Raw genomic sequence first — 16,121 nt, 5'->3', positions numbered from 1 at the left:
CGACAGTGATGTTTTCCATCTGGTTCATGACAACACAAGAGTATACAGAGAATTTGAAATAGGAAGTGATCACCATTTAGTGTTGAGCAGGATAAAATTGAAAAGAAGGGTGTGTAAGAAAGTTTTGAAATGGATGAAGTTGAACAACTATCAGATGTGAACTGTAAACTCAAATATGCAAAAATTATTCAAGAAAAACTGAAAGAGTTTGAAAACAAGAACAAACCTCGGAGATTCGGGTGGCAGATCCTAAAGAAAACTTTGATCGATTCAGCCAGAGAGGCATGTGGTGAGATAATCTGCAAGGATAGAAAAATCATAACTCCATGATGGATTGAGGAAAAGAAGAAGAAAGTATATCAAAAGTTCCTGGAAAGTAAGTCAGCTTGTGCTCGATGGGAATATAGAGAAAAATGTAAGAAAGCAAAATGCTGTGTAAAATTAGGTAAACAAAAGTCATATGAAGACTTTGGTAAGAAAATAGAAAATAAATATCAGGAAGGTGATAAAATATTCTGGAAGCTATTAAAAAATTCAGAAATGTATGAAAGAGTACAGTAAAAGGAATAAGAGATGATAAAGGAGACATGAAAACTGAGGATAAAGATATTTTTGTTGTATGGAGTAATTACTTCGAAAGATTGCTAAATGAAACAAGCAGTGACAGCATGATAGTAGAAAACACTCAACAGGAATACCATCTGGAATATATATATATATATATATATATATATGTACTTGAAGTAGAAAAAAGCTTTATCACAAACCAGAAATGTGGAAAGGCAGCTGGAGTAGATGATATTTGGCCAGAAATGCTAAAAAATGGAGATATAAAACCTTTATAGTGGCTAAATGCATAATTCAGAAAGCCTGGTCAGAGGGTCGAGTTCCAGATGATTGGAGTAGAGTGCTCATAGTACCCATCTACAAAAAAGGGAATAAAGCTGAATGTGAAAATTACAGAGGAATTTCTCTAATAAGTGTTCCTGGTAAGATTTATGCAAATAATTTTGAAAAATTGTTAAGAAGAAGCTTGGAGAAGAACAAGCTGGTGTCTTCTAGTCTAATTATTCCCTAGTAAAATAGCATTGCTATCCCACCAACCATTTGGTTGAGGAGGATAAGAGGGAATAATAATTAAGAATTTTTTTACATAATCTTTTCCAGATTGTGTAAAATATACACAAAAAATACATGAAATGCATATGCAGAGTGAAAGGAATATTCCTCAAAAAAAATTGCCACACATGCCTACATAACATATAAAGGGAATACCATGCTAAGCTTCCATTACATCACAAGTTAATCCATTAAAAATTGCAGTTCTTTTTTTATAAATGCACTTCACTTCATGCCTTATAATTCATTTCTTGGGGAAACGTTCATTTGATGATTTGTAGTTTCAATGAATGGTGGTTTTTTGATGAATGGCCTTTCAGTAAATTGTGTTCTCGTTCAATTACTGTTTGATGAATTGCTTTTTCAAAGAACTGCCTTTCAATTAATTGCTTTTTTGATTAACTTTTCGATTGTTCAAAGAACTGTTTGATGAACTGTTTTCAGTGAATTTTCTGGTACCCAGATAACAGGCTAATCTAGAGGAAAATTGTTGATAGGAAGTTTCTAATGATGTAACTTTTCATGTAGTACTATCATAAGATCCTGTATACTCCCCCCCACCCCCCCAAGGGTATATGTCAGGAATTTGATGATGATGATGGTAAGTAATGGGGCTATGTAGTATTTTATCTGCTTTGTAGGAATTGTAGTCATTGGCCAAGAAAGTATGGTGAAGATATTTAAGTTCTGTGGAAAGAAATGCATCATTAGAACAAATTGCTCTGGCTCTGTGTATGAGTAATTTCAGAATACCATAATGTTGGGCTGGGTGATGATCTGATTGTTTATATAGATATCTTCCTGAGTGTGTTGGCTTTCTGTAAATGGAAAAAGATAGTGATCCATCTGAAAGGCATGTAACTAATGTGTCAAGAAAAGGCGAACAGTTATTAGATTCTTTTTCTAATGCAAGGTGAATTTTGGAGGGGGGTGTTGGCTGTTCAGGTAGGTAACAAAAGCATCCAAAGTGTTTTGTAAACAGGGCAAATAGCAAAAATCATCAACATAGTGTGACCACACTAGGGGTTTGTATATAGCTGTGATAAGTATTTTGTTTTCAAAAGGAGGTGATCGAACTCAAGCATCAAACCATAGGCCTATCTGTGTGTCAGGTGTTATGGTTAAGTTGTTGGAGAAGCTTGTGAGAACTAGGATCCAGAGTTGGGTTTATAACAATGGTATTATCTTTGATGGATAGCATGGATTTGCGAAAGGGAAGCCATGTTTTAGTAATCTACTTACTTATTACAATAAAGTGACTGCTTCCTTGGACAGAGGAGAAGAATACACAGTAATATACTTGGGTTTTGCAAAAGCTTTTGATAGAGTACCTCATGATAAGTTGACAGTCAAACTAGAGCAGATGGGATTGGATATTAGATTAGTGCATTGGATTGGAGACTGGCTATCTGATAGGTATCAACAAGTTGTGTATGGGGGTGCGATATCCAGGAAAAAAGTCACTAGTGGAGTGCCTCAGAGGTCTGTTTTAGAGCCATTACTGTTTAACTTGTATATTAATGATATTGGCAAAGATTTGGATGGAGATATTCAGTTGTATGCAGATGATGCAAAGTTGGGATGAACCATAAAGAGTAGTGAAGATGTAGTGGCCTTACAAGAAGACTTGAATAAGTTGAGTGATTGGGCATGGAAATGGGGATGTGAGTTCAATGTTGCAAAATGTAAGGTTTTAAAATTTGGAAAACAAAGATGGGATGCAGAATTTATGCTTGGTGAGAATATATTGTTGGAGGTAGAGAAAATAAGAGATCTGGGGGGTGATAGTGGATAAGGATCTAAAATTTAGGGGACACATCGCCAAAATTGTGAAGACAACACAAAGGCTTCTGGGAATGATGCAGAGAACACTGACTTGTAGAAGTAGGGAGATTATTGTTCTACTGTATAAGGCTTTGATTAGGCCACACATGGAGTATTGTGCCCAGATTTGTTCACCTGGTTTTCAGAAGGATGAGGAGATGTTGGAGAAGGTCCAGAGGCGACTGACTAATGTAGTTTCTAACCTCTGGAATGTTGGGTATGAGGAAAGATTGAGAAGATGCAAATTGCAGAATCAAGTGGAGTGGACAGGAGGAGGAGGAGGGGGAGATATGATAGAGACCTACAGGTTATTAAGGGGTTGTTATAGGATCAATGCTGGAGAGGTTCTACAGAAAATAGTGGGAAATTAGGGTAGAACCAGAGGTCATCTCTGGAAGCTGTATAAAGAGGGTGTGAGTAGGGGAGTGAGAGGCAGATTTTTTTAATGCAGAGTTGTGAATGATTGGAATGCCTTATCTGCAAGTGTAGTGTCTGCAAGGAGTTTGAGCGTGTTTAAGACATGGTATGATGAGATGTGTGTGTGATAAAAGGACCTCGCAGATGAGCCTTTGACTTAATGAGGTCTTGGGGTAATAATAATAATAATAATAAAAGTTAGCTAACGAGGTGTGGGGGAGCCATAGACGTACCATTAGTCAGTTTGTAAATTTTTTCTCCCCATGTAAAGTAATTTACATACATTATAAATGTGAATGATTCAAAGATATCAGGGTGAAATTTAAATTTTATTAAATTAAGAGTAGCTATTAGTGCTACATTAGTAAATATAGAAGTGACATCAAAACTATTATGTCTGAATTTTTAAGGATATGATTTTTAACTAATGATTGGTTTTCTTCCATTTCAGATGGAAGAAAACCAATCTGCTATTTAGAAGTCATTACAGATCAGAAAGATTACTTTTAGTGTCAGCCATGGCCATGACAAATTCTCCTAATCTGAAGAATTATGATTGCATTAATTTGCCAAAAATTTTGGAGACTGTTATTTCAAGATCAATTCCTACATAGCTGTAATACTACTTCTGTTTTTTACATTAGACAGTACCAAATTAGGACTTTAGATCTTTTGTCTGTTACAATTCGAATTGTTTCACTTACTCATTGTCACATGCAATCTATAAGATGCTGATTTTGTTTTCTAAAGATGCAAGTTTGAAATCCAGTGAAATAAAAGCCAGTTAATAAACATCTTTTTTTTTAAAAAAATTTTCATTTGGTGTTGTTAATACTGTTAAAATAAGTTATGAATAACATTCGATACCTAAGCATGGCTATCAGATTGCTTATGTATTGTAACAGAGTAACAAATGAATTGGACAAGGGAGATGCATATATAGTGGTATATTTATATTTTGCAAAGGCTTTTGATAGATTGCCACACCACAAGTTGGGATTAGATGACAGATCAGTGAGTAGGATAGGTGAATGGCTATCAGACGGATATTATTATTATTATTATTACGGGCAACTCCAGGGAGTCATTAGACTCATCGAGGGAGGCCCCAAATCATTTTCATCACAACTATTCGACATTCATACAGTATCTATCATACCTCGCCTTAAACTCATTCACTGTCACAGCATCCACCACAGACTCAGGGAGCGCATTCCACTCATTCACTACTCTAAAAGTAAAGAACCCAGCTCTAACACCTTTACTAACCACACTTTTGCCCAGTTTCCATGGATGTCCCCTAGTCCTCCCACAACCAGCCCTGTTCTCAAAAATATCTTCTGAATTAATTTTATAGAAACCCTTCAGTAATTTGAATGTCTCAATCATATCTCCCCTCCTCCGCCTATCAACCAATTTTTGCAACCCACAAATCCTCAACCTGTTCTCATACGGTTCATTCCACAGACCTGCTATCATCTTGGTCACTCGCCTCTGGATCCTCTCCACCTCCTCCCCATCAAGAAGAAACCTAGGTGACCAAATCTGAGCACAGTAGTCGAGATGAGGTCTTATCAAGGCTCGATACAGAGGAACAATAACCTGCTTGTCTCTGCTTGTCAACGTATTCTTCAGCAACCAAGTGATTTGATGAGCTGATTTGGCCACTTTTGCAATGTGTCCCCTAAATTTCAATTCCTTATCCACCAACACTCCTAAATCTCGTGCCTCATCAATTTCCTGGAGCACGGTTCCACCAATGCAGTAAACTGCCTCCCATCTTTTCACCCCAAAATGCATAACCTTACATTTTGCCACATTAAATTGACATCCATTCTCCCTAGCCCAGACCTCCAATCTATCCAAATCATCCTGCAAAATTTTGACGTCATCTGCATTCACTATTGCCCTACCCAACTTCGCATCATCCGCAAACAAATGAACTGTTCCTCTCAGATCCTTTCCTATATCATTTATGAACAAATTAAACAGCAGTGGTCCAAGAACAGACCCTTGTGGTACACCACTAGTCACAGGCCGTCTAGTGGACTCTACTCCTGAGTAAACCACTCTCTGATATCTCTCCGTCAACCACCCTCCTATCCATCTCACCAACCCTATGTCCATTCCCATATGCTGCAATTTACTGATTAGAATTCCATGTGGTATCCTGTCAAAGGCCTTAGCAAGGTCCAGCAGAATCACTGTAAACCCATTACCCTTATCCAGTTCAGCCGTCACTGTGTTATAATACGTGAGCAAGTTACTGAGGCATGACCTACCCTTCACAAAACCATGCTGTCCCCGATACAGTATCCCATTTTCTTCTATCCAATCTTGTATTTTCCTCTTGACTATTTTCTCTAAGACCTTGATAATGATTCCTGTTATGCTGATTGGCCGGTAATTTTCAACAGCAGCCTTGGAACCACCTTTGTGCAGTGGAACTATTTTCCCCTCTTTCCACCCCCTTGGGACTGACCCAGTCCTGAGGCTCAAATTAAACATAATGGTCAAGGGCACTGACAATATCAGCAAGTTGTGTGTTGTATGGGATGGCACTATCTCAAAAGAGGAAAGTAGGGAGGTTTTTCACCCAGAAACTCGTTTTTTTTTTGTCCTCAAGAACAGTCAAACCGGCTCCGTGAACACATGCATCTACAGACATAGGACACACCAGGAGGCATAGGGCTAACCACCTTATCCTCAAGGCAGTTGTGGTTTCAAATCTTAATAGGCTATGCCTAATACATATAAGGAGGAAGAGGAGGGATAAGTTTAACTGGTGATATGTAACTATTTGCAGGTGGTGCATAACTGGGGAGAGTGATGAGGAATCAAACACATGTTGTGGCCTTACAGGAGGACTTCAATAGCTTGTATGAATGGGCACCAATATGGAACTATGAATTCAATGTTGCAAAGTGGGAGGTGCTGAAATTTGGTAGGCAACAACAAGATGCAAGTATACACTTGGTTAGGAAAGTTTGGTGGAAGTTGAGATAAGAGAGCTTGAAGTGGTGGTGGAAAACGATCTGAAATTCAAAGGTTACATTGCACAAGTTGTGAAGATATCACATCAGATTATAGCAATGATGTGGAGGACCTTAACTTGTAGAAATAAAGTGGTTCTGATACAACTGTATAAGGCTTTGATCAGGTTTCATATGGATTATTGTGCACAGATTTGGTCCCCTGGTGTTCATAGTGATGAGGATATATTGGAAAGGGTTCAGAAAGCAGGGGAATAAGGAATAGGTTTTTTGCATTGAGAGTGGTGGGTCAGTGGAATGTGTTGCGAGACAATGTGGTGAATGCAAATACATTGAATGAGTTTAAAGCACAGTTTGATGAGCTTGTGTGTAACAGTGTTTGCCTCTTGCAATGAGTCTTTTGACTCCATGGAAATCTGCTGTTAATATAATATAGCAATGATGTGTTCTTATGTTAATTATGTTCTTCAATGTTCTTTCCTATAACATATCAACAAAGTAAGGAGGACAGTCTAGCAGCTTCAGCAAAAGAATTGATGTGATGGAGAAACCAACTGCCAGTACATAACACTAATTCTCAGATTGTTTTTCATTGAAAACATCTTTTCAGAGAATGATAAACAAAAAATGCTAGTTCAGAGTTTAATCCTCAGGAATGAATTCATAATGTACAATTTCATAATGTAAAAATATGACAATCTGGACTTTTAAAAATTGAAGAACTTTTAAAATTGAAAAAGAAATCATGTTTTTAAAAGTTTTGCCTTTTTTTTTCCAACTTTGGAAGCAAGTTTTAATATTCTGATGATTTCTGTAACAGTTTTGATGATGCACACATGAGGTGTTCTTAAGGGCTACCCAACAGAAACAGCAAAACACAATCATATTTCTTAAGGTTTTATTTCTCGATAATGCAAACTAGAATTTTGAAGTGAACAATAAACTCAAGAGATTTTACTGTACTTTATGTGCTCTTAATAGGTACTTTATACCAACTCAAGTAGTGAATCTGGGTGATCATACCTATAAAAATTTAAGCACCTTGCAGATAGAATTAGCATTTTGATAATGATTTAATTATTTTCATTCTTGCATGATTCAAAAAAAAAAGTGGTTCCAATGATTAAGTATATCATTAAGCATCCCCTAAGAGTGTTGTTTGCAAATAGATACTCTATCTATTGTTATGCATTTATGTTCAGGTAAACACATCAAAGACAATAGTAGGTAATTAGGTTTTTTTTTTTTTTTTAATTTATTTTCTTCTAATAATATACCTAACATGTCCTCGAGAGCCTTCAAGTATCTCTCTGTCATCTCCATTTCTTTCCCTTGTTGGAGTTACTGAATCTCTTCCTCGATCTGATATAGAAAGAGTGGAAGCACTGCTATTTAACGAGCCAACAGAACCACTGGCAAAAGTAACTGACTGCTGGTGGAATACTATTAAATAAAATTAAGATTTTTATTGGAAGATTTTTAATCTTTGAAATATGCAAACATTTTATGATTAATATTTCTGAAATGAAAAATCTTACTATTCATTCGTAATTACACATATTTCTGCATATTCCCTCTCTGATTTTTTTTTTAATGGGCGAAGGGTTAAGTAAAACAGTAAAATATTCTTTAACCTAGTTTTAGTAAATATTATTATTTTGAATGCTCCTTCAATGACTTATTTAGACATACTTAACTACCTACCTATCATGAGCTATCATGTGTAATGATAGCCCATTCTACATATTCAACACATGTCATGAGAAGAACCTGGATGTCACATGCATTTTAACAACATCCAGAGCCAGCTTCCAATGGATGAAGTTATATTTCCATCATTCATAAGCATGTGATGGAACTTGTAGCTTTCTATAATATCTCCTCTCTTCTGCTTTTCTCAAATTCTGAAGATGGCATTCCCTCAACTTCTCCTCCTGTGCACAATTCTGTAGGCTGGGATATCAATCTTGATTACTCACTCCTGAATCATTTCAACTGTCTCACAATTTCCTAGAAACTATATCTGCTCACAGATGTAGTCTTATCAAAGTTATGTAAAGTGGGGAAAATAACTTTCTTATTCCAATAAGGATGATCTCTTTAACAACATTATTATCTGATGCAAAGGCTTTTAACTACCTTAGTAATGATGAATAAACTTTAATTCACTTTAGCAATAATCCCCAAGTCTTTAGCTTCAATGATTATTACTTCCAGCAAATTCCTATTAACATAAATATAATACCAGTAATTAAATTTTTATTTCCATCTAATTGCCTGTATAATTCATATGTTCAAATCAGCCCATAGGAATTCTCTACCAGATATATTTCTAATCATTTTCTCTAACTTAACATCACACTCAAGACCTTCCCTAATATCATTAATATATATGTTAAACAACAGTGGTTCAATACAGAATCATGTGGTGCACTGCTGGTCATCCTCCTCCTCATCATAGACTAAACACCACAATACATCACTTTCTAATACCTGTTAAATGCCTTGCCAAAATCCAGAAGTATAGTAGTCTATCAATTCCTCTTATCCAACTCTAGTGTCACTCTATTGAGGATCCAACTATTATCCACCCACTTTTGGATGTGATTCGAAACGAGTTATTTTCCAATACCTTGATATTTACATCAAATACTGATTGGTCTATAATTTGTGGCATCGGTTTTAGCTCCTCTCTTGTATAATGGAATTATATTGCTCTCCTTTCAATTAGGAATCTTGCATGTACTGAGACTTGAGTTCAACAACCTCCATTAGATAGGAGATGAATTTCATTGCCCAAATACTGCAGAGCTGAGTGGTTTGAAAAAAAGTTCTGTGTTTGGCCTCTAGAGAAGAGTTCCAGATTATATAAAAATATATAATTAATAAAAATAGACAAAAAATGTGCTTAGCTAATTCATGGTACTACAGTATATATTTACAACCTTTTGTGGGTGGAAGTCAGAAGCATTGCTAACTGTTTTGCACATTCTTTCAGCACCAATGCTAATATTCCATCCAATACAATTACTGTATTTGAGTAAAGCAGTGGTACAGCTTCAGCACTTAATTTTTCATCCAGTTCTTCTCTGGCTTCCAGAAAGCTAATGGTAGCGCCTAAAATAAGAGGATGATCTGAAAAGTTCACGGCCTCGACCATAGATAGCAACACTATTGGCAAGATTTTTTTTTCTAACTTACTATAGCTGTTATAAGCGTCCATGTGAAATTACAAGTCATTCTATCAAGTAGTTTGTTTTATACAGCTGTCTGAAGCAAAAGTTCATAAAAGTTTATGGGCACTCTTCTCCTTTGTTTTTGACAATTAAGAAATGGAATGCCGAGTTTAAATGTGGCCATACCAGCAATGAAGATGATCCATGTGAAGGACGTCCAAAAAGTGTAACAACACCAGAAATCATTGATCGAGTGCACGATATGGTATTGGATGACCGGCAAGTCAAAATATGTGAAATTGCTGAGACTATAGGCATTTCAAAAGAACATGTAGGATATATTTTGCATGAAGAATTGCAAATGAAAAAGCTTTGCGCAAGATGGGTGCCACTCTTGCTCACAGCAGATGGAAAACATGCTCACATGAAATCTCTGAACAGTGCTTGGAGTGTTTTAACAAGAATAAAACTGATTTTATGCATCGATTTATTACTATGGATGATATTTGGATTCACCATTTCACACCAGAATCCAAAGCAGTCAGAACAGTAGACTGAAGCTGGTTGTTCAGCACCAAAGAAGACAAAGTCAGTTCCATCAGCAGGAAAGGTCATGGCATCGATGTTTTGAGATGCTAAAGGCATTTTGTTTATTAATTATCCTGAAAAGGGTAAAACAATAACCGGGGAATATTAATCCAGTCTTTTAACCAGACTAGATGAAAATATTCGTGAGAAAAGACCAGGTTTGCAGAAGAAAAAAAAATCATCTTTCATCTTAATTTTCCCATTGCCAAAAATGTTTTTGCAATGGGAAAATTAAGGGATCTGCACTATGAATTGTTGGAAAACCCTCCCTATTCCCCATATTTGGGTCCCTCTGACTTCTTTCTCTTCCCAAAACTAAAACTCTTCCTCATTGGTCAGCGTTTTTCTTCGAATCAAGAGATGATTGCAGCTGTAGAGGGGTATTTTGCAGATCTTACTGAGAACCACTACAGGGACAGGATAATGGTGCTGGAGCATCGCTAGAATAAATGTATTAGTCTTAAGGGAGATTATGTTGAAAAATAAAAATAATTTTGAAATTATAAATTCGTTTTTTCATTGTTAGGCCAAGAACTTTTCAGACCACCCTCATAAAAACCTTTCTTAAGTGATCACTCAATAACTCGGATATTTTCTTTGTGTATCTGACACATTTCACCCATCTGCATTTACTAAGATCATGAAGACAGTAATGAACCAAGTTTCTCTTTTCAAAAATCAAGGTGCTCTATAATACTTTCAAGTTAAAAACTACAACATAGAAGATCTTGTTGACGAGAAGGAAGGTTCCTTCTCGTCAACAAGATTTTAAAAATGCCATCACCATACCCTACATCCGTGGCACATCTGAAAAAATAGCCAAGATACTAAAACAATACAATCTACACACAGCATACAAGCCCCACCGAAAACTGGCTACCCTTATCCGTTCTACGAAAGATCCCTTCCTTCTCGTCAACAAGATTTTAAAAATGCCATCACCATACCCTACATCCGTGGCACATCTGAAAAAATAGCCAAGATACTAAAACAATACAATCTACACACAGCATACAAGCCCCACCGAAAACTGGCTACCCTTATCCGTTCTACGAAAGATCAGCTCCCTCCTCTCTCTCTGCCTGGAGTTTACAAAGTACCCTGTTCCTGTAAGCTGGTGTACTTTGGACAGACAGGCAGATCGGCATCCATCCGTCTAGAGGAACACAAGTCTTACATCTTCAAACACAACTATGGCCACTTAGGCTTGGCTGACCATGTTTTGGACACCACCCACAGAGTATCATCGAAGAAAAGCACCATGCTCCACCACAGCAAATTCAAGAAAGAGAGACTTTTCTTAGAAGCAGCAGCAGCTCTCAAAAACCAACCAAATCTCAATAAATATGGGTGCATTAAGCTTCCGAAGATTTGGGAAACACTCATCACCAGAGTTCCCACCTTACATTCCAGGCCACCTACTACTGCCCTTAGAGGGCGCTCTACCTAGATAGGACTTTAGTGTCACCCACGTGGTTGGGCTTGGCATTGTTTGTTATTTGTGCATATGTTACATTAATTTTTTTGTAATCCCCGTAGATGTCCTAGTGACGAGGACGAAATATAGGAAGCATTAAAGTCTATTTTAATTCTTTTTAAGTGTTGTAAAAATATCCATTAAGCCTCCAACATGATGTCCTCACAGCACTTAAGCCTCTACACACGTAAGAAAAGAAGAAGAGTGAGGTAGAAGAGATTCAAGCTGAATCACACATCTTCCAGAAGGTTCCTTATTATTCTCGGTTTATAGAAAACCCACACATATAGGGAGATATTTACACAAACAATCACACCATCATCCTTTTCAACAATATGGTATCTTAAAAACACTAACCCATAGAGCTAGAGCAATTTGTTCCAATGACATTGTCTCACTGCTGAACTTTCTCACCTACGTCACACCTTCTTGACCAATGGCTATAATCCCATAAGATAAATAAAATACTATAAATAAATAAAATAATAAAATGCTCCCTAAAAATCCCACCCCCACTGTCTACCACAGAGGACTATAACAAACTATCACCATCCCATACATTGAAGGAACATCTGAAAAGATATCTAGAGTGCTTAACAAACACCAACTATGCACCGTATTTAAACCTTATGTGATATTGGCAACTCTCATCCGTTCACCTAAGGACAGATTCTCTCCTTTATCACATCCAAGGATCTATGAAGTGCCCTCTTCATATCATCGAGCCTACTATGGACAGACAGGAAGAACTGTGGACATCTGCCTCAGTGAACACAAAAAATATATTCGGCTCTTTCGCTATGGCAAGTCGGGTCTGGCAGACCATGCTTTGGATACTCTTGCACACAGGATCAATTGGAAAAAAACAAAAGTGCTACATAGAAGCTTTTACACGTCAGAGAGATTGTTCCTGGAATCAACAGAAGCCTTGAAACATACTCCAAACCTCAACAAGTATGGCAGTATAAATCTACCAAAAATTTGGGAGATAGTCATCCCAAGACCAAATTAATACCTGCTTTTTCTCTCTCATTTTTTTTTTTTTTTTCCAACTTAGATGGCACCTAATTAGGACTTTAATCTTTGTGTTGAATGCTATAATTACTCATACGAGTCCCACTGTTACACCGGATTGCGGTTGTCTCACTACTGTAACGTAACAAACTTTGTTTGTGTACTCTGAAGATGCCAGATAGAATACCAGCAAAATATTAGCAATAATATTTTGCTGGTATATAAAGTCAATAAATAGTTATTTTCTTATCAATCTGTGTTCGCATCTGTACCGTTAAAATCCAATCAACATGTGCAACGAACACATAAGCCTTTTCACAAAGTTAATAGTGGCAGTGGTTATAAGGCAGTATGAGGTGCAGTAGGGATGGATAGAATGAAATATTTAATTGGATGTTATGATAGACCTAGTAATGGGGAGGGAAGTGACAATGAAATGTATATACAAATAAACCAAACAAATAAGAAAAGGTGTTGAATTTTTTCTTGACTATTATTTATAAGACTATTACACTTTTTTACATAATGTTCATCAAGTAGCTTTATTTTATTGTCCTACATGTTTATTACATGTCCTACATGTATATTACAAATACACAAACAATAGAATCAAGGTCTAACCTTACCAGCAACTTGGAAAGCTTTAATCAGATCATTAAACATCAAAGAAATAAACTTTCATGACAATCACATCATGAGCCATAACGAATAAATCACGTTCCCGAGACACACGCATTGCCTCGTTCAATACTATTTTTTTGTATGAATTAGAACCATCAGTTATAATCTAGTCTGTTACCTTCATATAGCTTACTAGTTTGTGTTCCCTGAAGATGCCGATAGAAAAAAATTGGCGAAACATGTGGGACAATAAAATAAAGCTACTTGACGAACATTATATAAAAAAGTGTAATAGTCTTATAATAAGAAAAGGATTATGATGATTTTAATTATGGTAATATAGATTAGGATGAAGAGAGAGAATCCTGGAGTAAAGAGAATGAACTTTTCAAGTGAGGCAGTAAGTAACAGAGGATACACAAGAATTGAGGATCTTCGATTTGATCATCTCACAGATAATATCATTATAAATGAGGTATTAAATCAATACCTGGTTAGTGAGAGTGACCATGAAGTGATTATCTGGGTGACTGCCAGCTACATGAGACTTCTGTGAGAAAAAACTATGTGGAGGTAAATATATCCTTTCCTCAGAGAAGAAAGGAATATGAGAAACTAGAGCAATATATTACATGATATGGCTGCAATCAGGAGAGAGATTGCAGCTATATCATGAAATAGGAAATTTGAGTATAATAGAGATCAATGCTGCTCAGGGGCTATTCAGAACTACCTAGTAGAAACAATATCTAAATAAATTCCAAGGATTAAAAGTTTAAATAAGATAGGTGAGAACATGGATCAATGAAGAGATTAAGCATACAATCTGGAGGAGAAAGGCATTACGGAGGCAATAAAAAAGTGGTAATAATCAGTTGTATAAGTGTAAAGAACAGGCAAGAAAGATAAGATCAATTAGGGTAGAAAAGTGGAGTATGAACAGCAGCTAGCTAATGAAGCAAAAAAAACACTATGGAGTTCTTTCCATAGGTAAACAGTAGAAGAAAGAATAATTATGAAAAGATAACACTGGTCAGTGAAAATGGTAAAAATATAATTACTATAGATGACATAGTTGATACACTAAATGAGCATTTCTTAGAGAACATTCAGAGTTTGAGTACAGTGGAAAGGGAGGAGGACAAGGACGAGAGAATGGCTGTGAGTAGCAAGTAAATAGAGCATTGAGTAAATTTGATGTTAATAACTCTGTAAGACTTGATTATATATTTTGTTTAATCCTTTATACAAGTGCAAACAAACAAAGTTTGCGCCTGAAGTATTTTCAGGACTGGGGAAACTCGTGGTAAAGGTAGTATAAGTTCTGATCACTTGCCTTAGTATCCCATAATGCAAAGCACATCTCCTTGCAGACACGTATATTGCTATGCATTGATCAGAGTGATCAGAACTTATACCACCTTTACCATGAGCTGCCCCAGTCCTGAAAATACTTCAGGCACAAATTTGTTTGCTTACACTTGGATAAAGGATTAAACTAGATATATAATTGGTAGCATAGCCAAGTGAAAAAACTTCCATCATCTGTAGGACTTGATATATCTCCATATGTTTTAGGGTCATGTGCCAGTTGACATTTGCTTAGACACACTTGTTTAATATGAGTTTTACACTGGACCAAGATCCAAAGGGAGTTGAAGGAAGGATTGTATTGCTTCAAAAGTTGGTGATAAGGCCCAAGCTTCTAATTATAGGCCAATCTGTGCATGTCAGCTGTTATGATTAAAGTAATGGAGAGGTTACTGAGGACAAGTTCCATAACTGGGTTGACAATAATGGTATTCACTTTGATGAAAATCATGGATTTGCTAAAGGAAGATCATGTTTTAGTAATCTTCTTACTTGTGATAGGTGCATTGGACAAGGGAGACAGATACACAGTAGTATACCTTAGATTTTGCAAAGGCTTTTGACAGAATGCCACATGATAAGTTGATAGCTAAACTAGAACTGATGGGACTGAATATTATTATGCATTGCTTAGTGCAATGAATTGGAGATTGAATGTCTGATAGATACTAGGAAGTTATGTGTGGGAGAGCAATATCTTGGAAGAGAAAAGTCACTAGTAGTGTGCCTCAAGGGTTTGTTTTAGGACCATTGCTCTTTAATCTGTATGTTAATAATACTGGCTAGGATTTAAGTGAGGATATTCAAGTGTTTGCACATGATGCAAAGTTTGAAAGAACTAAAAAGAGTAGAAGAGATGTTGTGGCTTTACAAGAGGGCTAGAATAGACAGAATGAAAGGGTATTACAGTGGGGTTACAACTGCACTGTTCAATGCTGCAAAGTGCAAGGTTTTAAAATTCTAGAAACAAAGATGGAATACAGAGTATATATTTGATGGAGATATATTGGATGGTGGTATAGAGAAAATATGAGATCTGAGGGGTGATGAGGAATAAGGACCTAACATGCCTTCTAGAAGTAAGATGATTATGGTTTCATTGTATAAGGCTGTGATTAAGTCACATATGGATGACTGTGTACAGTTTTGGTCATCTGGTTTTCAAATGGATGATGAGACACTGGAAAGGGTCTTGAGATGATTGAATAAGGAAGTTTCTGGTCTCTGGAATGTTGACATGAAGAAAAGTTGAGAAAATGTAGAGTCTAGCAGACAGGATGAAAAAGAGGGTGGATATGAAAGTGATATACAAGTAAGTAAGGGGATTTTATCAGGTTAGCATAGAAGAAGTTTTTCACAGAATGGTGGGAGATGGAAGAACAAACGTTCATTCCTGGAAGTTGTATAAGGAGGATGTGAGCAAAGGAGTGAGAGCAGCTGTGTATGACACACACACACACACACACACAGCTCATCATACCATGTTTTAAATGCACTCTCATTTTCCGCAGTCAACATATT

General features: G+C 36.5%; 1 protein-coding gene across 1 annotated transcript in view; it reads right to left on the bottom strand.

The window, feature by feature from the left end:
* The window catches only part of Ziz (dedicator of cytokinesis protein Ziz), an 826,359-nt gene that overhangs the window by 237,812 nt on the left and 572,426 nt on the right, over positions 1-16,121 (bottom strand). Inside the window, exon 32 of the mRNA XM_090414187.1 lies at positions 7,631-7,796. Coding sequence (XP_090270313.1) covers positions 7,631-7,796 — 166 coding nt within the window. The remainder of the gene's footprint in view (positions 1-7,630; positions 7,797-16,121) is intronic.

This window comes from Typopeltis vanoorti, chromosome 24, assembly GCF_054136105.1.
Source record: "Typopeltis vanoorti isolate ZY-2024b chromosome 24, IOZ_Tvanoo_1.0, whole genome shotgun sequence".
Lineage (NCBI taxonomy): Eukaryota > Metazoa > Arthropoda > Arachnida > Uropygi > Thelyphonidae > Typopeltis > Typopeltis vanoorti.
This window is presented reverse-complemented; position numbering and strand designations above follow the sequence as displayed.